Source organism: Eutrigla gurnardus (assembly GCF_963514095.1).
Source record: "Eutrigla gurnardus genome assembly, chromosome: 7".
NCBI classification, from domain to species: Eukaryota; Metazoa; Chordata; class Actinopteri; order Perciformes; family Triglidae; genus Eutrigla; species Eutrigla gurnardus.
The window spans coordinates 7,051,199-7,076,054 of NC_139921.1; the positions used below are offsets into that span (position 1 = coordinate 7,051,199).

At 47.0% G+C, this 24,856-nt stretch overlaps 2 protein-coding genes across 3 annotated transcripts in view; both read right to left on the reverse strand.

The window, feature by feature from the left end:
- The window catches only part of LOC311016342 (uncharacterized protein), a 404,261-nt gene that overhangs the window by 36,829 nt on the left and 342,576 nt on the right, over positions 1 to 24,856 (reverse strand). Inside the window, exons 21-22 of one of the 2 annotated variants that reach the window (XM_084013971.1) lie at positions 12,576 to 12,749; positions 9,526 to 9,699 (exon numbers count right to left, since the gene is read on the reverse strand). In XM_084013971.1, the coding sequence (XP_083870097.1) occupies positions 9,526 to 9,699; positions 12,576 to 12,749 (348 nt within the window). The remainder of the gene's footprint in view (positions 1 to 9,525; positions 9,700 to 12,575; positions 12,750 to 24,856) is intronic. The other variant, XR_014597473.1, reaches the window with a different exon arrangement.
- LOC311015829 (stonustoxin subunit alpha-like) lies at positions 3,420 to 5,890 on the reverse strand (the record flags this gene model as incomplete). Its single annotated transcript, XM_084013270.1, has 2 exons — positions 3,420 to 5,419; positions 5,884 to 5,890. The coding sequence occupies 2 exons, from the start codon at positions 5,888 to 5,890 to the stop codon at positions 4,887 to 4,889; spliced, it is 540 nt and encodes a 179-aa protein (XP_083869396.1). The 3' UTR covers positions 3,420 to 4,886.

Here is a 24,856-nt window from a genome sequence, read left to right on the forward strand (position 1 = left end):
GGGAGGAGCTGGCTCTCCACTGCCGGAGGAGGACCCGTGGTGAGGAGACCACCACTAAGCTGCTGGAGGAGCTGCTGCAGGGGCTGGCGGGTAGCAGTGGGAACGACTCCCTTGGAGTTCCCCTGTTTGACGGGGAGAGGATGGAGCACATCTGGCATGTCCAGAAAAAACATATCAAGTGCATCCAGGACCTACCAGGTGTTGCACTTTACATCCAAACAGGGGAGCTCAAGAAGGGGGGTTTGCTGCTACCGACATACCGATGTGCCAGAGGCTCAACATCTTTGGAGTCCTTTCATCTCCACCTGAACCGCTTCATACCAGGTTTGTGTCTTTCAGACATGTTGGTTTATGTGCTGTATAATCCAAAACAATTTCATAATTTAATATTTGATGATGTCCTTCTAGGGACCAGTGCCAACAGCCTGAATTTTCAGGCATACCTGCTGGAGGGACTCCATCGTTGGAACCAGGACCGGGGTAGTGCTGCCCTGTCTACTGCACCGTCAGCTTTGCGCAGCTACTCAGGTGACCTGCTTCACTGCGTGAACAGGCATTTCATGAAGCTGTTTGGCAGAAAGTTGGCACCAGAGTTCTGTCCACCCTCACGTTACACTGGTAAGTATTTGGGAACACAGTGGTATTCAACTCAGTTTTAAAATCCTTTATTAACACTTTAAATTATCCACATTACTTCAATTATTTCAGGAGAGCTCATAGGGCTGCAGTATCTGTTCCGACAGACTGGTCAGGCACTGCAGGATATGCACCCTGACTCAGAGGATACTGCTGAGCTTGTCGAACAGCATGGGGATGATGTGGAAGGAGATGAGGGCTTCGTTGACATCCCGGACGACCCCACAGTGGCTGACCTGGAGGTCCTTCAGATTGCAGCGCCTCTCACTCCTGGTCCCTCAGCCCCGGCTCCTGGCACATCAGCCCTACCTCCTCGGCCATCAGCCCTGGCTCCTGGCACATCAGCCCTACCTCCTCGGCCATCAGCCCTGGCTCCTGGCACATCAGCCCTACCTCCTCGGCCATCAGCCCTGGCTCCTGGCACATCAGCCCTACCTCCTCGGCCATCAGCCCTGGCTCCTGGCACATCAGCCCTACCTCCTCGGACATCAGCCCTGGCTCCTGGCACATCAGCCCTACCTCCTCGGCCATCAGCCCTGGCTCCTGGCACATCAGCCCTACCTCTTCGGACATCAGCCCTGGCTCCTGGCACATCAGCCTTACCTCTTCGGACATCAGCCCTGGCTCCTGGCACATCAGCCCTACCTCCTCGGACATCAGCCCTGGCTCCTGGCACATCAGCCTTACCTCCTCGGACATCAGCCCTGGCTCCTGGCACATCAGCCCTACCTCCTCGGACATCAGCCCTGGCTCCTGGCACATCAGCCCTACCTCCTCGGACATCAGCCCTGGCTCCTGGCACATCAGCCTTACCTCTTCGGACATCAGCCCTGGCTCCTGGCACATCAGCCCTGCCCTCTACTGAGCCTGGAGTGCTTTTGCAGGCTGAAGAGGAAGATATGGTAAGTGTGTGTGTGAGATCAATTTTGATTATGTAGGTGTATAGATATGCCCAACTCTTACACACTTGCACACAGTACATATGCACACACTCTGGATGATGTGTACTTTAAAGAAACTGTGAAGGTTGTAAGGTTTGCTATTTTCTTATTTGCACAGGCTGTTGATGACCAAAATATTTGTGGGTACCAGCACGTGGACAGGCTTGCTGAGTACATGGTGAAGCTTCGGGAGCAGGCCTCTCTCTGTCTCACCAACCAGCAGGCCAGTGCAATCCTAGCACTGTGGGGGAAGCTGGATGAAGGTGACAAGCAGCGGGTGATCTACGCAGCACGACACCAGGAGAGACTTTTGAGTGGCCGGTTCAGGACACCGAAGAAGCCCTCAGTTCCTGGTGTGGAGAGCAGCACCCGTTGCTTGTTAGGTGCAAGTAGTGCACCTGCCCAGTGGCCTGACTGCTGTCGGTTGGTGGAGAGCATTTTTTTATTCGGCTCTGTGATCTCCACCAAGCCCCAGTGAGGAAAGGCAAGGGGGCTGTGTCAAGGTGGTCCTTAATTCTAAGGGACTACCATAAAATAAGGCAGCTCATTGTTGGGAACTCTCTGGTGATGCAGGGATCAGAGATCCAGCTGGTAGAGGTGAACCAAAACACCCTCATCCAGTGGTACAATACCAGGCAGAAGAAGCAGGAACTCTCTGTGCTGCTCCAGGGCACTGTGTTGCCTCCAGCGATATCTGTGTCCGAGGAACCTCTTCAGGAGGCAAAAGTACTTCCTGCTGAGCCCAGGTCAGCTCAACAAGAGCACATATATCAGCTGCCGGAGAGCACAGCAGGTCAGGCACAACAGAGGCCGACAGCCTCTCATCGTGCCATTATGCCAAAAGCGCCAGTGAAGAGGCTTTTGCTTGTTGCGCCCCCAGCACCTGAGATCATTGCAACAGGACAGACCTTCCCTCAGTTTGCCTCATTACTCCTTCCTGCACCAGTTCAGGGCACCAGCCCACAAACATCAGGGCCCAACACCACATCAGAGGCTGGACCTCCAGCAAAGAGGCTCTACAGGAGAAAAGTGGAGGCAAATACTTGCAAAAAGTGTGGCCAGTTCCGTACAGCTGAGACTGGACACAGCCAGTTCCGTGGCAAAGTATATTGGCCTTCCTTTGAAACGCTCACAAAACAGCAGTGGTTGGAGGAAATGAGGCAGAAATTACCTAAATGAGGGTAATATATAAGTAATGCTTGTAAATAACAGTTAAATTGTAAATAGTTTGACATTTTTGTTTATTTTTGAATACTTTGTTTGTATGGATAGTGTTGTGTGAATAGTTGTGTGAATAATTGTGTGTATTTTAAATTTTTCTACATTTGATTCTTTATTTTACTTGTTGCACTTTTCATAGTCTGTTCTAAATAAATCTTTTCTAAAGTTTATGTTTCTTTTCTCCGTGAACAAACAAACAAACAAACACAGCGTACACCAAAGGTACAAGAGGGTGTTTTTAATGATGACAATGACAACATTCAATAACAGTAAAATGGTATGTTATTTACAAGTTAATTAACTTGAACTCTTGAAAAAACACCATGCTATTACATTTCATTTATTATTATACAGGAAAAGATTAAAAGTAACAGTTAAATTCTTACAGATTTGTTACAGTGTGCAGCAATGGAAAGATCGTGGGTTCGAATCCCGGCCGAGTTTCATCAAAAACACAAAAATGTCCAACTTGCGTCCAGGCAGCTAGAAAAGTATTACAAGATAGCCAGATTTTCCTTTCTTTCTCTCTTTTTTCCTCTTTTTCTCCCTTTTTTCTTCTTCCCCCTTCTCCCCCCTTCTTCCCCCTCTTTGACGGCCGAGTGTTCCCCAGCTTGACACGTTCACATGCATCATGCAGCCGTCTTCATCAGCTGGTCTGTGTATCTCTGGACACGAAGACAAGTCCTTGGGAACACAACATTCAGCAGGCCTCCTGCACAAGTTGTACCAAGTTCAACTGATGCAGGTATTAGAAATAATAACACAATCTAGTGATAATAATGGGACTAATCTCCACATTCAATATACTATAGTATCGGACTGTACTCGGGGAAATGAAACAAACATCAGCCCTGTTTTCATTTTCATGACGAGGCATCTTTCAGATCGTCACACTGGTTTTAAAATATAGTTTAATTAAACTTTTGCTAAAATATCTGTTCAAGAACAGTTTATTCTCTTTAAATGCCATTTTATTTGTTGTTCCATATCATAACAAAAGTTATGTCAGGACATGTTTTCACATACAGCAGGACTAGAACACCCTCATGATGTTCAAAGTACCAACATCACCCAAGAGCAAGCGTTATAAAGCGTTGATGAATGGAAAATCACAGCTGCAGCATCATCATAGTTTATCATTCCTTAGTGAATTTAACAGGAGCATTTTCTCCAACAATGACGAAACAGTTTAATATGTTTTTTTATTTGTAATATGTTAAAGGAGTCATCACCCGGAAATCGCAATTTCTCTTGTTAAAACATGCATATCTGTGTTTGACCTCAGTTGAAACTTGCCTGAAAGGCTGGAGTTTGAAAGTGGCGCCGTTTTTTCGCTTCTGCTCTTTTTCCGAACAGGAATAGCACACAAGGGTGTGCATTCCTAAAGCACGAGATTTTGATTCTGCGCCTTCGGTGACGTCACCGTGGCGGCTACTTGCATAAGCCCACCCCTCTTTCACCACCCAACCCCGCCCCGTCCGCTACCTGAAATCGCCGAAGCGCCGCCATTATGTTTTGGAGTCTGCATGCAGGCAAGCCCCCCCGGCTCTGTCCTTCCTGCGGCGAATCAACGCGCGCCTCATTACATATTATACAATGCACATCCGGACCAGTCAAAACCTCGCGCGTAATCTCGCGTGATAAAATCGCGGTGTGAAAAAGGGTCAGAACAAGCTCAATGTTTGATTAAAATTTTTTTTTTTTTTTCTAATAAGTTTTACGAATTGATCCAAAGCGATCCAAGGGGGGCTGGATACGTATAAAACCAGGTGATGACTCCTTTAAATACATTATGTTTTCTATTCTAATCTGTGTGTGCTCTGTGTTTCATGTTGATGGTTTTCACTGGACAGCAACTATTTGCTCCAGTCACTAATGCATGTTCCTCAACACGACAAGGTTCAGTCTAAAGACAAAGCCATCCCGATATACTCCATTCATTTAAGTACATTTACACAAGCATTAATACATTTACAACAAGTACAAGGAGGAATGAACCTGACTGATTACAAACTGCAATGTTTTCATTCACATCTTTGCATCGACTCTGAATGTAATCACACTGCTTTGTGTTTGTTGTGAACAGTTTCAGAGACACAGAGACACTGATGATCCATCCCAGACTCCAAACCCAGGATAAAGAGGTTCAGTGAATGTGGTGTTGAAGGTGTGGAGGTGGATTAGTTTGTTAGAGGAGACTCTGTAGAAGGTCAAAGTGCCAGCAGGACAGTCCAAGTACACTGCTACCACACCAGAGGAGGAGGAGGAGGAGGAGGAGGAGGAGGAGATGAGTGTTTCTTTGCTTTTGTGATAGACAGAGTAACCACCATCATAACAACTCAGACTCCAGGACTGATCATTCCTTCCAAACCCATAGTTTTCTCCTCTCCTCTTGATTCCTCTGTAACTCACTGATATATAAACCAGTCCTCTCCACTCGACCTCCCAGTAACAGCGACCAGTCAGACCGTCTCTACACAGCAGCTGAGGCCATGAGACAAATCTGTGTGGATGATCTGGATATGACTGGTCGTCTGACACACCTGTCACCTTCCTGTTGGTGTCGTCCAGTTTGAGTTTTCTGCTGACTGTGTTTGTGTCCAGTTCCAGTCCACAGACATCTGATGGAGAGAACAAACACAATGCAGCTAAAGGTTATTGTTGGAGACAATTGGGTGTTTTTTGGTGTGTGTTTTGAAAGCTTAATAAATATACTTTGGGTATTAGTATATGACATCACAAGGGGGCGGTAACTTGATGGTGATGGGTCACGTCACCCATTTCATTGATAAATAGGACACCGGTGTGTAGTGGTGTGTGTTTTGTTGGATTGCTGAGAAAAACTGTTGGGGAACTAGCAGGAGCAGATTCTGTTATTAATAGATAATTATTAATATCAATACTCAGTCTCAATATTAAGGAGTTTGTACTTAAATGCCAATAATTAATAACTATTAGAATATGAGTACAAACAGTTGAAGGATTTGTGAATTCTTCACAGAGAAGAGGTTGATATCATTCATTCTTATACAACATTAATAAACACAGCAGTATGTTCATAAGGGGTTTATTAACAATGAACAACGAAACATACACGAAGTCAAAGTGGCCTATCTAACTAAATACTATACAAGTGTGTGTGTGTGTGTGGGTGTGTGAGAGTGTGAGTGTGTGTGTGTGTGTGTGTGTGTGTGTGTGTGTGTGTGTGTGTGTGTGTGTGTGTGTGTGTGTGTGTGTGTGTGTGTGTTACAAGATGGCGGCTGTGGGTGTCGACCAGTCAGCCATATGGAGTGGGGGTGTTCTTTGTGGGAGGCCGTGTGGTCCTGCCTGGAGAACAGGTTTCTATATATGTGTATAATTAGTGTAATATATGTAGAGCCGTTAGGAAAGTTGGATTAGTGAGAACGCAACCTGTCAGTTCTGGATCACTGACGATCAACAGACAACAAAAACGCTACAAAATTACATCGTTATCAAAAAATATCACAGTTTGGCCTTAAATTACTAAAGATTGAAACCAGACCGACCTGTGGTCTGGTCTCTGGACTAATGTGAGCTACTATTGTAGACCTCTAGGGGACCAGAGACCCAGGAGACAACATCTGGTTCCTCCATTTAGGATTCAGGGACGACAGGAGGACGATCTCAAAGCTGAGACGCTTTATCTCTTGAGTTGAAATATTTAAACTCACACAAACACGACTCCGTTGCCGTCCGGCAGGAATTGCCGTCCGTTTGTGTCTCTGCGTTGACTTTGTGTGTAATTGAGTGTGAAAATGTGGCGTTTGGTGTGAACACAACACGACATCTTTACAGCCACGAAGAAACAAACGCTACATCCTGATAGAAACGTGATCATCGGATTTCAGTCATGAACACGTTCAAATCTGGAGCAGCTGAGTTACTGAAAACATACTCACACTTCCTCAGACCAGGTCTCAGTCTCTGCTGTCCCCCATGGTCCACCCTGCAGGAAGACATTCAAACCCCTCAATCAGGTCCACCATTAAACATGAACCCCAGTTCCTCAGTCAGAGACGGAGACACAGTCTGGATCTGTTGTCCATCTGTCCTTACCTGAGTGTCCAGTCAGGTGTCTGTCCATCTGTCCTCACCTGAGTCTCCAGTCTGATGTCTGTGCATCTGTCCTCACCTGAGAGTCCAGTCTGATGTCTGTCCATCTGTCCTCACCTGAGTGTCTAGTCTGATGTCTGTCCATCTGTCCTCACCTGAGTGTCCAGTCTGATGTCTTTCCATCTGTCCTCACCTGAGAGTGTCCAGTCTGATGTCGGCCCATCTGTCCTCACCTGAGTGTCCAGTCTGATGTCTGTCCACCTGTCCTCACCTGAGTCTCCAGTCTGATGTCTTTCCATCTGTCTTCACCTGAGAGTGTCCAGTCTGATGTCTGTCCACCTGTCCTCACCTGAGAAACTCCAGTCTGATGTATGTCCATCTGTCCTCACCTGAGTGTCCAGTCTGATGTCTGTCCATCTGTCCTCACCTGAGAGTCCAGTCTGCTGTCTGTCCATCTGTCCTCACCTGAGAGTGTCCAGTCTGATGTCTGTCCACCTGTCCTCACCTGAGAAACTCCAGTCTGATGTATGTCCATCTGTCCTCACCTGAGAGTGTCCAGTCTGATGTCTGTCCACCTGTCCTCACCTGAGAAACTCCAGTCTGATGTCTGTCCATCTGTCCTCACCTGAGAGTCCAGTCTGCTGTCTGTCCACCTGTCCTCACCTGAGTGTCCATTCTGATGTCTGTCCATCTGTCCTCACCTAAGAGTCCAGTCTGATGTCTGTCCATCTGTCCTTACCTGAGAGTGTCCAGTCTGATGTCTGTCCATCTCTCCTCACCTAGGTGTCCAGTCTGATGTCTGTGCATCTGTCCTCACCTGAGAGTCCAGTCTGATGTCTGTCCATCTGTCCTCACCTGAGTGTCTAGTCTGATGTCTGTCCATCTGTCCTCACCTGAGTGTCCAGTCTGATGTCTTTCCATCTGTCCTCACCTGAGAGTGTCCAGTCTGATGTCGGCCCATCTGTCCTCACCTGAGTGTCCAGTCTGATGTCTGTCCACCTGTCCTCACCTGAGTCTCCAGTCTGATGTCTTTCCATCTGTCTTCACCTGAGAGTGTCCAGTCTGATGTCTGTCCACCTGTCCTCACCTGAGAAACTCCAGTCTGATGTATGTCCATCTGTCCTCACCTGAGTGTCCAGTCTGATGTCTGTCCATCTGTCCTCACCTGAGAGTCCAGTCTGCTGTCTGTCCATCTGTCCTCACCTGAGAGTGTCCAGTCTGATGTCTGTCCACCTGTCCTCACCTGAGAAACTCCAGTCTGATGTATGTCCATCTGTCCTCACCTGAGAGTGTCCAGTCTGATGTCTGTCCACCTGTCCTCACCTGAGAAACTCCAGTCTGATGTCTGTCCATCTGTCCTCACCTGAGAGTCCAGTCTGCTGTCTGTCCACCTGTCCTCACCTGAGTGTCCATTCTGATGTCTGTCCATCTGTCCTCACCTAAGAGTCCAGTCTGATGTCTGTCCATCTGTCCTTACCTGAGAGTGTCCAGTCTGATGTCTGTCCATCTCTCCTCACCTAGGTGTCCAGTCTGATGTCTGTCCATCTATCCTCACCTGAGTGTCCAGTCTGGTGTCTGTCCACCTGTCCTCACATGAGAGTCCAGTCTGATGTCTGTCCTCACCTGAGTGTCTAGTCAGATGTCTGTCCATCTGTCCTCACCTGAGTGTCCAGTCTGGTGTATGTCCATCTGTCCTCACCTGAGTGTCCAGTCTGGTGTTTGTCCACCTGTCCTCACCTGAGTGTCCATTCTGATGTCTGTCCATCTGTCCTCACCTGAGAGTGTCCAGTCTGATGTCTGTCCATCTGTCCTCACCTGAGTGTCCAGTCTGGTGTCTGTCCACCTGTCCTCACCTGAGTGTCCATTCTGATGTCGTTCCATCTGTCTTCACCTAAGAGTCCAGTCTTATGTCTGTCCATCTGTCCTCACCTGAGAGTGTCCAGTCTGATGTCTGTCCACCTGTCCTCACCTGAGTGTCCAGTCTGGTGTCTGTCCACCTGTCCTCACCTGAGTGTCCGTTCTGATGTCTGTCCATCTGTCCTCACCTGAGAGTCCAGTCTGATGTCTGTCCATCTGTCCTTACCTGAGAGTGTCCAGTCTGATGTCTGTCCACCTGTCCTCACATGAGAGTCCAGTCTGATGTCTGTCCTCACCTGAGTGTCTAGTCAGATGTCTGTCCATCTGTCCTCACCTGAGTGTCCAGTCTGGTGTATGTCCATCTGTCCTCACCTGAGTGTCCAGTCTGGTGTTTGTCCACCTGTCCTCACCTGAGTGTCCATTCTGATGTCTGTCCATCTGTCCTCACCTGAGAGTGTCCAGTCTGATGTCTGTCCATCTGTCCTCACCTGAGTGTCCAGTCTGGTGTCTGTCCACCTGTCCTCACCTGAGTGTCCATTCTGATGTCGTTCCATCTGTCTTCACCTAAGAGTCCAGTCTTATGTCTGTCCATCTGTCCTCACCTGAGAGTGTCCAGTCTGATGTCTGTCCACCTGTCCTCACCTGAGTGTCCAGTCTGGTGTCTGTCCACCTGTCCTCACCTGAGTGTCCGTTCTGATGTCTGTCCATCTGTCCTCACCTGAGAGTCCAGTCTGATGTCTGTCCATCTGTCCTTACCTGAGAGTGTCCAGTCTGATGTCTGTCCATCTGTCCTCACCTGAGAGTGTCCAGTCTCCAGTGTGGACCCTCCAGTCCAGCAGACAGCAGCTTGACTCCTGAGGCTCCTGGATGATTGTAGCTCAGGTCCAGCTGTCTCAGATAGGAGGGGTTGGAGTCCAGAGCTGAGGCCAGAGAAGAACAGCCGTCCTCTGTGATCAGACAACCTGACAGACTGAAGACACACACACTACTGTCACTTCTGGGGACGTTACATAGACTTATGTCCATTTGTCCACTTTTTAAAATGAGAGAAAGTGATATTTGTCTTTTGTTGTGTTGATGTTGTACTGGGTGGGATAAGCGTGGCTGAGTGATGGACAGAGATGGACAGAGGAGGAAGTTAAAAGAAAGAAAAGAGACGAGCTGAAATGATTGAGGGAGAAATTGAAGCGATAGAAAACAACAGTTGAAACAGTCTATGTGGTCTGTCTACAGACCTGGGGCCCGTTTCACAAAGCAGGTTCAACAAACTCTGAACCTAACCCTGAACTCTGAGTTGACCAACTCTGAGATGGGCAACTCTGAGTTTTCGGTTTCAGAACAGCGGTTTTGAATTAGTTCAGTCAACTCTGAGTATGTAAACTCTGAGTTACGCGCGTGCCTGCCGACTCTACAAAGCCATCATCAATGGAGCTCCGATACTACCGATTCACCATGGCAGCTGGGAGAGCGTTATTAGATATTACCGAGTGTTTATGTAGAAAATGAGCTCATCCTGAGAAAGAGGAGCAACGTAACTGCAGCGTAGCGATAGTTGGCGTGGCAGACATTTACTGCCCGATCTAATGTGTATAACTGAATAAAACAGTCTATTGATCTAAAGGTAATAAGTCTTTATTGTCAGAGTTGCAGAGCGACACTGTGGTGTAATGGTTAGCAACCCTGCCTATAGTGCAGGCGACAGTGGTTCAATTCCCGTAGTTCACAGTATAGCGCAATGAATAAATTATCATTTTCATTGGGTGTAATCCCCCCAGGCACAGAAAGAAAGTGGCTTCAGTTGAAAATTAAGCATAAGAATATTGCGCAAATACGTTGACTAAGGCATATGATTTTAATCATATTTCACATATTAAACAGTAAATATAAGCAGATATTTCAACACAGGAATGTACTTAAACATTTCATAAATCTCCCGTTCGCAAAAAAGCTAGCTCCGCAAAGAATCTGGTTGCGGATTATGTCCGCGATATGAAATGTTGAAAATTTCGGAGAATATTGTTTAGATAATATCTAATGTGATTGGAAGGAAAGGTAATCAATATTCTCTCCCGACGCAAAGCTGCTAGAATCACTTTTATTTCCATATTGATTAGGTTGACGATGAAAGGACGGCACATTGTTTTCAGAGTTGGTTCAGATTCCGGAAAAAGGCGGAGACATGTAGGGAGAAACTCAGGGTTCATGGAAGCAAACCTGCTAGTGAGCAGGTTAGGTTCACGGAGTATGTTACCCGGGTAACTGACTCAGATTTATGCTGAACTGGCTTTGTGAAACCGAAAAACCAGAATTTCCCTCATCTCAGGGTTAACTAACTCAAGGTTTTCACTAAACCTGCTTTGTGAAACGGACCCCTGGTGTGCCAACAAAGATCTGGTATTGATTTTAAACCATCGAGCAAAGAAAAAAGGCTTTAATTCAATAACATTTCAACAATGTTTATAGTTTTCATATTGAACTGGAGGAATTATGAATAACAAGTACTCTGATAATAACAGTAAAATACAAAACACAGCTTTGAAAATGTGCTTCTTAAGAGTCTCAGAACATATGAGGCATTCAGGTGTTCAACTGCCAGTTGGAAGAAAAGAGTCTGTCTTGATTCAAAGTCTCACTGTCAGCGTTCCTCTTTGAGAGCAGCCGTGTGAACTTATCTATCGGCTCTAGATTTCACCAACCTGACTGACGTTTATCACCTCCACTCTCTGATCCATCTGTCAGCTGTCAGTGAGTCTCGTCAGTTGTCACCATAGAAACGTCACTCACAGAAACTCCAGTTTGCACAGATTTGATTAAGTTCGGAGTTTATGTTTCACCCCGTTGCATTACTGGGTAATTTAGTGTTTGTGAGTAGCAACCACTGAGATGATTTAGCCTCCAACCATCTGAACCAGTGTAGTGATGCTAACGCTGCAGCAGTAAAATGGAAACGCTCCGTCATCATTTAATAATTCTCAATGATCTATCAGTTATGGGTCTGGGTCCAAGTAGCACGGGGTCTGGGTCTGGATCGGGGCCAAGCTCCACCTCTTAGTTACCCTTGCTAAAGAGCCTTTTACAGTCATTGTCATCATAAATGTGTGTGCACATGTTGGTGTTAAAATGGTGTTTTGTCTCCGCCGTGCAGACGAGTTAGAAGCTTTAAACTTTGAATTAAAACTGTCAGCAGCATCAAAATGTCTGGTTGGTTCATATTCAGTTGTCAGAGTTGATATTCCAATCAGGCATCAACCTCTGGTTCAGAAAAGTGAAGTCAAGCCTGAAGGTCCTTAAAGCTGCATTCTCTCTGCTGGCCACTAGGGGGCGTTTCCATGTATAATATGTCTTCATTGCATCTGCATAGCTTTGAGTCTGCATGTGGGTCCTTCCTGCTGCTTCAGCCACCGTGACAAGAATATTAGTTCATTTCATATAAAACTCAATAAACTCAACTGTATAGAAAGTGGTTCAAACTGGCTCCACCTTGACAGCAGAGACAGTCTGGTGTTGTAGTTCAGGCTCACATGTTCATGGAGTGACGTTCACAAACGTAGACTGACGTTTGCAACAGCATTTATAAACGCCAGGTGGATTTATAAAACTATTAAAACATCGAACGGTGGGGAAAAGATAAACAAGAGGTTTGGTTTTGACAAGTTTTGTTTTGTTTTGTTCTTCTGCTGGAAAGTCGTTAGCAGCAGAAACAGTATTTCATCAGCCATGTAAACAGATTAGTAGCAAACGTGTCTTTTGAGGATTACTTGAATATAAAAAAACGGAATATTTGGTGAATGTAAACACATCACTGAAAGCTTCATAGGTAAACTTCTCAAAGTAGTTGAATCTGACCTGAGAGTTTCCAGTCGACAGTGTGAACTCTCCAGGCCAGCAGACAGCAGCTTCACTCCTGAATCCTGCAGGTCGTTGTTACTCAGGTCCAGTTCTCTTAGACTGGAGGACTGGGAGCTGAGAACTGAGGACAGACCTTCACAGCTTCTCTCTGAGAGGTTACAGCCACTGAGTCTGAAGAGGAACCAGAAATTAGTGATGAAACAATTACAAACAACTGTTCATCACCTCAGGTTCTAACTGACATTTTTGTCATAATTAAGTTATTCACATATTCTTATTCTATGACAACTTAGTAACATTATGTGAGGTGTTTTATTTAGGAAACTAAAAGGTTCTATTTCCAAAGTCAAACCACCTTGGTTCTCTAAGGTTCTACTTGTGAGCCAATCAGCAGGTCAAATGCACACAGGAAGACCAATCGGGTTCTGCTTCTTTGTCATGTTGCTGTGGTTGCTCAGTGGCAGCAGCAACAAGGAGCAGAGGAAATGTCACGCTTAGAAGAAACCTCAAGATCAAGCCTTGTGAAAGACAGCAGGACAAACACCAGACTAGTCCAGTCTTGCTAATAAGTTTACTTTCATTGTTAGCTACCATGCTAGCCAGCTAACACTGGCTTCCTATGATTAGGATTGCCAACTGTCCCGTATTAGCCGGGACGTCCCATATATTGGGCCTAATTTATTTGTCCCGTACGTGACCTCTTTGGTCCCGCTTATTGACTGCTACGCTGATCTGACCACTGACTGATACAACTGCAGCAGCGCTGATCACGACACTTGAGGATCATCAACGACACCTGTCATCATCCAATCACAGCCCCACCTCCCGTATCAGTATACGTTCAGTAAATGCGCCAATTCCTAAAAAAAAAACAAGAGAAAATCACAGTGTGACGTTGCTGAGTCGACTGTGAATACGGATTGAACTACAATGGATAAACCTGCAAAAAAGAAAAGACTGTGCAGCTACAACAAACTATGGGAAGTTACAAAGACGTGGGTTAAGCCCGTCAGCGGGGACTCAACGAAAGCCTTCTGTACTTTATGTCGCCGGGAATTTTCAGTTGGCCATGGAGGTGAGAATGACTTGTCCCAACATGCTTCCACAGAAATGCACAAGAAGGCCACACTCGCTAAAGGTGCAAGCAATATCGGTGCATTCTTCGGGGCGGCTACTGTGGAAACGGACAAAATAGCAGCAAGTGAAGCCTCGTACGTTTATCCCACTGTCAAACATGGACTTAGCTACAACAGCGCCGACTGCCTCGTTAAGCTAAACGGAGCGTTGTTTCATGACTCAAATGTTGTGAAGAAGATGCACCTCGGAAGAACGAAAGCTGAGATGATCACAATGAATGTATTAGGACCAAAGACTGTACAGGATATCCTGAATGATCTATCCCCGACTGAAGGTGAGCCTGTGTTTTACTCGGTTGCCTCCGATGCCTCAAACAAGGGAAATAGAAAAATGTTTCCAGTGTGCGTGAGATATTTTTCTGTGTCTGATGGAGTGCGGTGCAAGCTACTTGACTTTTATGAAGATAGTGATGAAACGGCAAATGGTATTCATCAAGCTCTGATGAACTGCCTGAAAAAGTATGAACTGGATATAAAACACATCACGGCCTGTGCGGCAGATAATGCCAATGTAAACTTCGGAAAACACCACTCCGTTTACCAGTTATTGAGCAGTGACAACAGTCGCATTTTGAAAGCTAACTGCCCGGCTCACATAGCTCATAACACCTGCAAGCACGCCTGTGATCAGCTGTCAGTGGATATTGAGTCACTGGTTTTAAAGATCTACAGCCACTTCTCAGTATCTGCTTCCAGAAGAGAGGAACTGCGTGCATTTTTTGTTTTTGTTGACATTGAGTGGCGTGAAATTCTGCGTCATGTTTGCACGCGATGGCTGTCTCTCCATCCAGCTGTTGATCGTCTCCTGCAGAGCTGGCCAGCTCTCACCTCATACTTCAGGTCCCTTGGGGAGACCTGTCCTGTGTTTCTGAGGAGGATTTTTGAGGATGAAGAAAAAACTGCAGCTACTGAGATTTATCTGTGCTTTTTCCACAACGTGGGGTGTGTTTTTGACACACTCGTTAAAAAGCTGGAGGAAACAAAGCTCTGCATCACAGAAGTGTACGGGGAGGTGGGAAAATTCAAAGCGAAGATGCTTCAGCAGAAAGAAGACAGCTTTTTTGGATACCAGACCAAGCAGCTGATGGACAAACAACTGCCAGCACAGAGATCACAGCAGCAGAAGGACTTTCTGAAGTTCTATGACTCTGTCATTGCATACATTGACAAATGGTTTGATTTCTCATCAGAAAATGTGATGATGAAACTGAAACCGATCGGCCTACAGGAGGAGCTCTCCTTCACTGACCTGGAGCAGGTGGTGGTTGCCCTCAAAATGACAGAGACAGTGAGTATGGACCAACTCTATGAAGAGTTTTGTGCTAGCAGGGAGGAAATAAAGAAAGCCACACAGGATACCACAAAATCTACCAGTGAGAAGTGGGTTGCAGTTTTCCAAAACCTAGGGAAAGCCAACTTGATCATCATGTTCAGGATTGTCTCATTTGTCCTCAGCGTGCCAGGCTCAAATGCCTTTGTAGAGAGGATTTTCTCTCTGACTCAAGAAACAGATGCAGCACAGAGCTGATCAAAAATGAACTTCAAATATCTGTGAACTGTGACTTGTCATGTAAGGACTTTTCTCTGGCTGCACAAAAGGAAAAAAGACTTCTTGAATCCGTCAAGAGCAGCCAAAAATATCCATGGAAAAAGTAGAGTTGGTGAGCAGAGGTAAGCCCACTGTTCCTCTATTTTTGTTTAAATTTTTTGCTTTTCAACTTGTGTATAGTTTGAGTGAATAAGAATGTGAAGCATTTATTCCCCACCACTGTTTGTGTACACAGAGGGTGTACATTCTGAGTGTCTGCTATTTTATTCCTCTGCAAAACTGCTATTATTATAACAAATGCCTTAAAACAATACTCTGTATATTCACACAAAACCATACTCGCATTCCTACTGCAGGCCACGTTTTGCCCCTTATTTCATAGTGACAAAGTTGGCAACCCTACCTATGATTAGTATGGCAACATTAGGAATATATAGGAAGCTAGCATTATCTGGCTAGCATTAGCATATGAAGCCGGGAAACCAAACGCCGTCCTGTCTGAGATTATAGCCGACAGAATGAGAATCTCAACACTGACACACAAAGCGTCACACAAGTTCTTGGTTCGTGGGACTTCCGTGAATTTGTCTTGTATGTGTTGTGTTATTTGTGTCATTTGAGCTGCCCATTGCAAAATGGCTTCTATTCACGTCTTTGATTGACTTTGTATGCAATTATGCTGTGTGACAAATTCACTTTGTTTCTTGTGTGAGCAGCATTGGGGTTGGAAGGTCCTGTTTGCATTAAACCCATTCCCAAAAATAAGAAAATATTCGAATCTTATGTATGAAAAGGACTTGTTCCACATATAACTTTTGCAGTTGGGAAAACCAACCAAATCGTTCAGAATACAGATAGAACCTTTTAATTCCAAGATGATTTGTTGTTTTCTGAATGAAGAACTATATTTGGGGATAGTGAGGATTCATAAAAAAAAAAATAAAAAAAAGGGGGGGGCTCCCTCACCATCTCTCACCATCTCCAAAACTAGTACCTACACTGGACTTTATTTTTTATCTTTATTTTTACTTTTCTATTTTTAATTTTTACTTCTCTTTTCCCTCGGACCTTGTCTACATGTTGAGACTGTTGCTCTATTGTGATGAACAATATGGACATGTGTGCAGACACACACGTAATCTGTATGCACTGGACTTCAGCTCTCTGTACCACCTACTGCTGTAACATATTATGTCAAATGTCACTAGGAAAAGGAAAAGTTATGTCAAATGAAAAATGCAATGAAAAGAAAAGATTCTGATTCTGATTCTATCCTGTGTGTAATGGGGGCGGGACTAGATAAGCCTTGGCTTCTCCCGCTTTCCCTTTCGGCCATGTGTATTTTTTGTTACTATGTGAAAATGATGTGTGATGATGATTTAACTGACATGCCCGAAATAAACAAATAAATAAAATATTTACAGCGCTTTGCTGGAGGCTTGGACCACCGGCAGCAGCCTCAGAAGAGCCTCTTCTGAAGCAGAGTATTTCTTCAAGTCAAACAGGTCTAGATGTTTTTCTGATGACAGTAAGATGAAGACCAGAGCTGACCACTGACCAGGAGACAGTTCATCGGAGGAGAGACGTCCTGAAGTCAGATACTGTTGGATCTGCTCCACCAGAGAACGATCATTCAGTTCATTCAGACAGTGGAACAGATTGATGCTTCTCTCTGGAGACAGATCCTCATCGACCTTCTCCTTGATGTACTGGACTGCTTTCTGATTGGTCCGTGAGCTACTTCCTGTCTGTGTCAGCAGACCTCGTAGGTGTTTCTGATTGGTCTCTAGTGACAGACCCAGAAGGAAGCGGAGGAACAGGTCCAGGTGTCCGTTTGGACTCTGTAAGGCCTTGTCCACAGCTCTCTGGTGCAGATGTGTTAGTTTAGGTTTGTGTCTGAAGACTTTAGACCACCAGGAGGTTGTTTGTTCTTCTGCCATCAGATTGACACCAGAGTTGACGAAGGTCAGATGGACATGAAGAGCAGCCAGAAACTCCTGAACACTCAGATGGACGAAGCAGAACACCTGGTCCTGGTACAGTCCTCTCTCCTCTCCGAAGACCTGTGTGAACACTCCTGAGTACACAGAGGCTGCTTTGATATCGATGCCACACTCTTTCAGGTCTGGTTCATAGAAGATCAGGTTTCCTTTCTGCAGCTGCTCAAAAGCCAGTTTTCCTAGAGACATAATCATCTTCCTGCTCTGTGGACTCCAGTGTGGATCTGTCTCAGCTCCTCCATCATACTTGACATTCTTCAGTTTGGACTGAACCACCAGGAAGTGGATGTACATGTCGGTCAGGGTCGTGGGCAGCTCCCCTCCCTCCCTGGTCTTCAACACGTCTTCCAGAACTGAAGCAGTGATCCAGCAGAAGACCGGGATGTGGCACATGATGTGAAGGCTTCGTGAGGTCTTGATGTGGGCGATGATCCTGTTAGCCTGCTCCTCTCTGAACCTCTTCCTGAAGTAGTCCTCCTTCTGTGGGTCAGTGAACCCTCTGACCTCTGTCACCATGTCAACACACCCAGGAGGGATCTGATTGGCTGCTGCAGGTCTTGTGGTTATCCAGAGACGAGCAGAGGGAAGCAGTTTCCCCCTGATGAGGTTTGTCAGCAGCACATCCACCGAGGTGGACTCTGTAACATCAGTCAGGATCTCGTTGTTTTGGAAGTCCAGAGGAAGTCAACACTCATCCAGACCGTCAAAGATGAACACAACCTGGAACTCTTCAAACCTGCAGATTCCTGCTTCTTTGGTTTCGGTGAAGAAGTGATGAATGAGTTCCACCAAGCTGAACTTCTTCTCTTTCAGCAGGTTCAGCTCTCTGAAAGTGAATGGAAACGTGAACTGTATGTCCTGGTTGGCTTTGTCTTCAGCCCAGTCCAGAGTGAACTTCTGTGTTAACACTGTTTTCCCGATGCCAGCCACTCCCTTCGTCATCACTGTTCTGATTGGTTCATCCCTTCCAGGTGAGCCTTTAAAGATGTCTTCTTGTCTGATGGTTGTTTCTGGTCTGTCTGGTTTCCTGGATGCCTTTTCAATCTGTCTGACCTCATGTTGGTCATTGACCTCTGCAGTCCCTCCCTCTGTGACGTGGAGCTCTGTGTAGACCTGATTCAGGAGGGTTGGGTTTCCTGCTCTAGTGATGCCCTCAAACAAACACTGGAACTTCTTCTTGAGGTAAGACTTGAGTTTACGTTGGTACACGGCACCAGCGGTTCCTGGATAAACAACAAAGGAACCCAGTTAGTGGATCCTACAGACCCTTTTACAGTCTATGAACAAGCCATGTGTTAGAGCCATGTATTCCTATAGTCCTCAGTAGTAGTGTCTTCATGAGCTTCTTCCGTGATTAAATCATAACTATTGGTGACAAAATCAATCAGGTGCACCTGATGAAGCCAACAGAAGTAAAATAAAAGACATTTACAAGACAAACAGAACTGGAAGGATATAACCCTTTGAAATGCAGCTGCAAAGCTCAGTGAGTAAATGGTAATCGGGTCTGTAGACAACCAGAGAACCTAAACATTGAAGTTGTGTGCAGCCTATTAGGAGAAATATGAAGTTCTTCATGTTGAATCCTTCTCTTCTTTTCCACCATGTTAAAATCCTCTTACTGATCTGCAGACGGTCAGCCAGCTCCTCCTGCTTCATTTTCCTCAGGAAGTGCACTGTGATCTTCTGAAACGTCTCTCTGCTGCTCCTTTTCTCCCCTTCATCCTCACCGTCCAACAACTCCTCGTCCTCACTCTCCAAGCTTTCCGGGTAATCTGGATTCAGGACCTTCTGGATCTTCTTCAGCTCGTTCTTCACAAAAGTGCCAATGTTCTCCTCCAGCAGCTGGAACACAAGGATAAACTGAACATGAACTCTAAAGAACCCAACATGGGATTCATGTGTGGGTCTGAGCAGCATGGAGACCACTAGAACCTGTTCAGCATTGAGTCTGTAGTTGATGTGGTTAATAGTGAAAGGTGAGCTTGTACATGTACTCACCATAAATATGGAGTCCAGGTGTGTTTGATGCTGCCGGGTCAACGGAACCTCTGAGATCTGCTGAACTCTGTGGAGAAAACCAAGTTTAAAGAATCACTAAACCACAGACTGGAGATCAGAAGTGGACGTCGTCATGGTGACATCGCCTGTTGGTTTGTGGACTACGGCTGATGAACGTGGCAGAGCAGGACCCAGAGCAGCAATCTAACTGGATCTGGATCCATCTGGATTCTGGTGTGAAGCTGTTAACAAAGTTAGCTTCATAATTCCAGGTCAACTTTACAGCTAAGTGTTAAAGTCATCTAAGTAGATAACTGCATTGGTAGTGTGGTAGCGACCTGTCAATCAGCAGGTAAGCCCCGCCCCCTAAAGCATCCCCTGTTTCTGGTCTGTTGGACTCTAAATGGACCTGTCAATCAGCAGGTAAGCCTCGCCCCCTAAAGCATCCCCTGCTTTCTGGTCTGTTGGACTCTAAATGGACCTGTCAATCAGCAGGTAAGCCTCGCCCCCTAAAGCCTCCCCTGTTTCTGGTCTGTTGGATTCTAAATGGACCATAATGTACTAAATGAACATCATGCTGGATTGAAGAAGACTTGAAACTACAGATTGAGATCATAAACTCATCTTTAAAATGTTTACTGAGATAATACATCCAGAGAGAAGTAGGATCATTTTCTCATAGACTTCTATACAACCAGAGAGGAGTCGCCCCCTGGTGGCCAGCAGAGAGAAGTAAGACCATTTTCTCATAGACTTCTATACAACCGTCCTACTTCTCATAGACTTCTATACAACCAGAGAGGAGTCGCCCCCTGGTGGCCAGCAGAGAGAAGTAGGACCATTTTCTCATAGTTCTATACAACCAGAGAGAATGACAGTTTAAGGCACTTCAGCCGTTACAGAACTGGAGTTTCCATCTAGTTTCAACCAGTAGAGGGCATATTTGTATATGCATATTTTATATTTAAATACTTTGCACTTAAATGTCAAAATCTGGACCTGAATCCACCAACAACAATGCTTAATACCAGATACACTGGTTGTGTGAATGTTGGCTTCTCAAACCTGCAGTAAAACTCATTCAGGTCTGGTGGTGTAGAATGTCTCTCTGGTTGCTGCTTGCTTGCCTTGAACGGCCTCTTGAGGGATTAAAGTCATAAAAGATAAAAGTTCCAATGTTGCCAATGCCTTTGCTTCCCATGAAAACCTGAATCCTGGCATGATCCAGTACCTGATATGTATCCATTTCTCCCTTTGTACCTGTTCCAGGACTTTGATCTGTTGCCTGTTCCTGATTCCTCTGGATTTCTTTACCTGTTTGGACCAAAGCGGTCTCACTCTAAATGCATCAAGTACCCAGTTTGGTCAGAGCACCTTGGTGTCTGATGCTGGGTTTTCTAGCAGCTCCGATGTAAACCCAGCTTAGCATAGCATAGCATAGCTTAGTTTGCAGTAGCTGTCACGTTAGCCAATTTAGCTTCTCACTGACTCTTAACTTTTCTCTGGCTGGTCTAGACCTGATTCATCCTCCAAGGAGGGTTCAGGTTCAGTTCTTACTTTCCATCATCAGCTTGGTCAGCTTTAATTGAAGCCTAATTGGCAGAGTTTCAGGAGCAGGTCCACACCTCAACAGCGCCAACTTCCGCATCTCTATAAATAGCCACCTGACCCTCTCCTCCGCTTCGCTCTCGTATTCTGCGCTCGCTCTCGTGTTCGGCCAGAGACGAGAGCACGCGACTTCGCCTCGAGCACAACCAAACTTTCGCATGAGCAAACATCAGCTTTGGCTCACCTCGCAGCTTAACTCACCTCACCACGGATTTCGTCTCTCCATCCCCGTCCGCCGACGATCCTTTCCATCGAGATCGGGACCATAATCCACCAGAAGCCGACGCCACCTCCGTTTCCGAGACCCCGACTTCAGTGGCACAAACGACGTCCAAGACGCAAGCGACTTCGAAGAAAACCAACTCTGTCTCATCCACGGTCAGTGTTCCGCCTAGTTCATCCCTTCTCAACAGTCAAGACTACCATAGCTCGCCAGACGAATCCTCCGTGTCCCCCAGCCCACCTCCTTCAGCAGCTAAGAGAGGACGAGGAAACTCACAGACAGAACGTCGCCGGAGTTCGCCGACCCCGTCGCCTCCGAACATCACTCCAGCCTTCGCCATCGTCCCGACAACACCGGCGAACAACTCGCCGGTGTTGGTCTCCATCTTCAAAGAATCTCCAACCGGAAAGACGCCAAAAGACGTTCCATAGATCGACAATAAAGCAAACTCCACACTCGTGGCCGCTCGTTCCGTCAACACCAGGTCGCTTCCGGGTGACGTCATCACGCACACACGTACAGGCCGACGCTCTTGTTAAAGGGACAGTACTGGTACAATTCGCTTTCACTGTGTTCACTTTAGACTCGTACTTTTTCACCGAACCCATATAAATCACTGGTCGTGCTCATTAGTACAGTGTGACTTTTCAAACTGTCGCGTGGCACCGGCCCGCCCACCAGCCGTTTTGCACTAGTTTCGCATTCATTCCATTTAATCGTATATTATTTCGAATGTGTCTGCGTCATATTATACATCATTTGAAAGCTGCGAGTCTCGTGAATCGAACGAAACAAGCTGTTTTAGGCTCACAGAAACGCATCAAAAGCGAACACAGCGTGCGCGCGCAAAAAATAAAAAATAAAAAATAAATAAAAACCTCAACGCCTGAAGGACAACACTCAAACACGATTCATATTACATTTCCGTAAGTCCACGTCAGAGACAACTGACCAGTAAGACTCGGTTGTGTGAAAGTCCCAGCCCAAGAAGATAAAATGTATCCAGCAGCAGGAAACGAGGTTCGTTCCAACCGAGATCTTGCGGGAGCCCTGCCATTCCGAGCCCAGGCCCACCATACATTACCGCGGCCTGAACAAATTCTATATTCATGAACTGAGGATTTCTTCGGTTTATCCTTGGGCTTCCAACAAAAGAACCGGGGGCTAATAGTACCATCAAACACAGCCCTAAGAAAACAAGAGCAGTAGCAAAAGCAGAGACAGAGATCCTCTGCCAGATCAAACAACTCCGGAGTTTCCGCCACCACTTCTCGTCATCTCTACAATCCAGAGGGAGCGCCCAGACGGATTCCAGGACCCTCAAACTTCCATCAGGATTGTCATCATCAGCAAAAGCAACCTACAACCCCAAGGGCAAACGCCACAGCGCCCACCGCCATCCAGTTCCAGCCGTCACCGCAGCTAACCTTTGCCAGTGCCCCCCTCGCCGCTTTTCCAACAACCACAGCAGCCCGTTTTAGCCGGGGCTCCTGGCACCGGGATGCCAGTGCCCCCCCCCCGCCGTTTTTCCAACAACCACAGCAACTCGTTTCAGCCGGGGCTCCTGGCACCAGGATGCCAGCGCCCCCCCACCGTTTTTCCAACAACCATAGCAACTCATTTCAGCCGGGGCTCCTGGCACTGAGACGCCAGCGCCCCCCCCCACCCCGCCGCCTTCCAACAACAACAGCAGCCCGTTCACCCGGGCTCCTGGCACCGGGATGCCAGCGCCCCCCGCCGTTTCTCCAACAACCACAGCAACTCGTTTCACCCGGGGCTCCTGGCACCAGGATGCCAGCACCCCCCGCCGTTTTTCCAACAACCACAGCAACTCCTTTCAGCCGGTCCCCTGGCACCGGGACACCCCCCCCCCCCCCCCCCGCCATGTCTTCCAGCAACCACAGCAACTCGCTTCAGTCGGGGCTCCTGGCACTAGGCCACCAGCGCCCCTCGCCGCTTTCCAATAACCACCGTAGCGCGCTTCAGCCCGGGCTCCTGGCACCAAGATGCACTAACTACATTGACGTCGCACTCCCTATCTCGCCTTCCCTCCATCAACCACTCGCAGACAGATTTATTGAAGGATACGAGGGTGCCCCCACTCTAAAGTGAGAGCACCCACACGTTCCAGAGAGCTTACTCCTACAGAGTTCGCTTGCGCCTTCTCCCTTTACAGAGACGCTCTCTGTTCCAAACTCCCCATGCAACGCAATGAACTGGACGATTACTTGTCCACCATTCTTAATCTGGCCCTCCGCTTCGGCAGCATGGTTTATATCAATACCACACACACTTCGCCTCCGAAGTTGCAGCCCGCCTCTCACAGTTCAACGAGGCCACCTACTGGGGCGCTCTCGAGAACGAGATTTACAGCCGCTTCTTCGCCGCCCGTGCAGCCCTCACATGCTCCCTTCGCGGTGCCCCATCTCACCCAGCCTCTTCTCCCTAAAGAAGTTAAGGAAGGTTCCATGTCTTCCATCCTCCATTTCCTAACTCCGCATCAGCATCGGTATCGCATCAGTATCACAACCAGGAAATACTCCGGCAAGAAACGCACCATTATCGATCTTTTAGCACCCCATGGCAGTACTATTCCCAGCACCAATAGCTTGATCCCGAGCGAAGAATTTTCTCTCCACTACGCCACTATCAACCTTGCCATCGCCCTTATTAAACCCACTGGTAAAGGGTCGCGGCTCTCAAAAAAACATCACCAGCGCCTTCAAAGTCCCCCTATCTACCCCGACTTCTGGCGTTCTTCGGTGTCCGCTGACGTGGTGCATATTACTTTGCCGTCAGGCTCACCTTCGGCTGCAAGTACCCCCAAACTCTTCGACCACTTGTCTAAAGCCCTCTGTTGGATCCTGTCCAACAACCGGGATTCCATACGTCTTCCATCATTCGCCCCCCCCCCCCCCCCCCGTCATCACCACCCGCCTCTGGCCTGGCCACTCCGACTTCAGTCTTCTCCGACCTCTGAGTTACATCATCCGCAGAGAAAACAGAGGGCCCCTATTCGCCAAACTCTGTCTGTGGCTCAACCTTCTTACTAATCGGAACGGAATCACTTTCTTCTACGACGACAAATGGACTCACCCACATGACATCCATCTGTACATTGACGCTTCTCCTTCAGTCCTTTTTGGGGGCTTCTACAACGGAAGATGGTTCTACCCTATATTAGTCACCGTCATCTTGCGGGGACAAAAATGGTCCCGCAAGTCCATCCACATATACTCAGATAACCTTGCAGTCGTCGACATAATTAACAAGGACGCTCCAACTCCCCATCCATCATGCATTTCATACAGAGCCCCATCCGGCACTCCGTTACACATCAATATGTTCTCCGCGCAGCTCACGGTCAAACAAACACTATCGCTGACTCTCTTTCCTGCTTCCCATTGCAGAAGTTCCGAAGCTTGGCACCTCACGCCGATACCTTTCCAAAGCCATTCCTCCATATCACCCTCAACCCCCTCGTCCTACTTGACAACTCGGAAAAGCTTCCACCTCTTCCACGACCAATACAACACAACCTTTCCGTCATTCGATCTTATCACCTTGACTCTTTCATCACTTACGCCCATTCCATCAGGGCAATCCAAACACACACCATCACAGCGTACCTTAGCGGTACCAGCTTCTTCTCCAAGCTAATAACCGGCAGTTCGGGCCTGGCCACCAGCCATCCCCAGATAACTTCCCTCATTAAAGGACTCCCACGCCAAGAGCCAACCACAAACCCTTGTCGTCTTCCT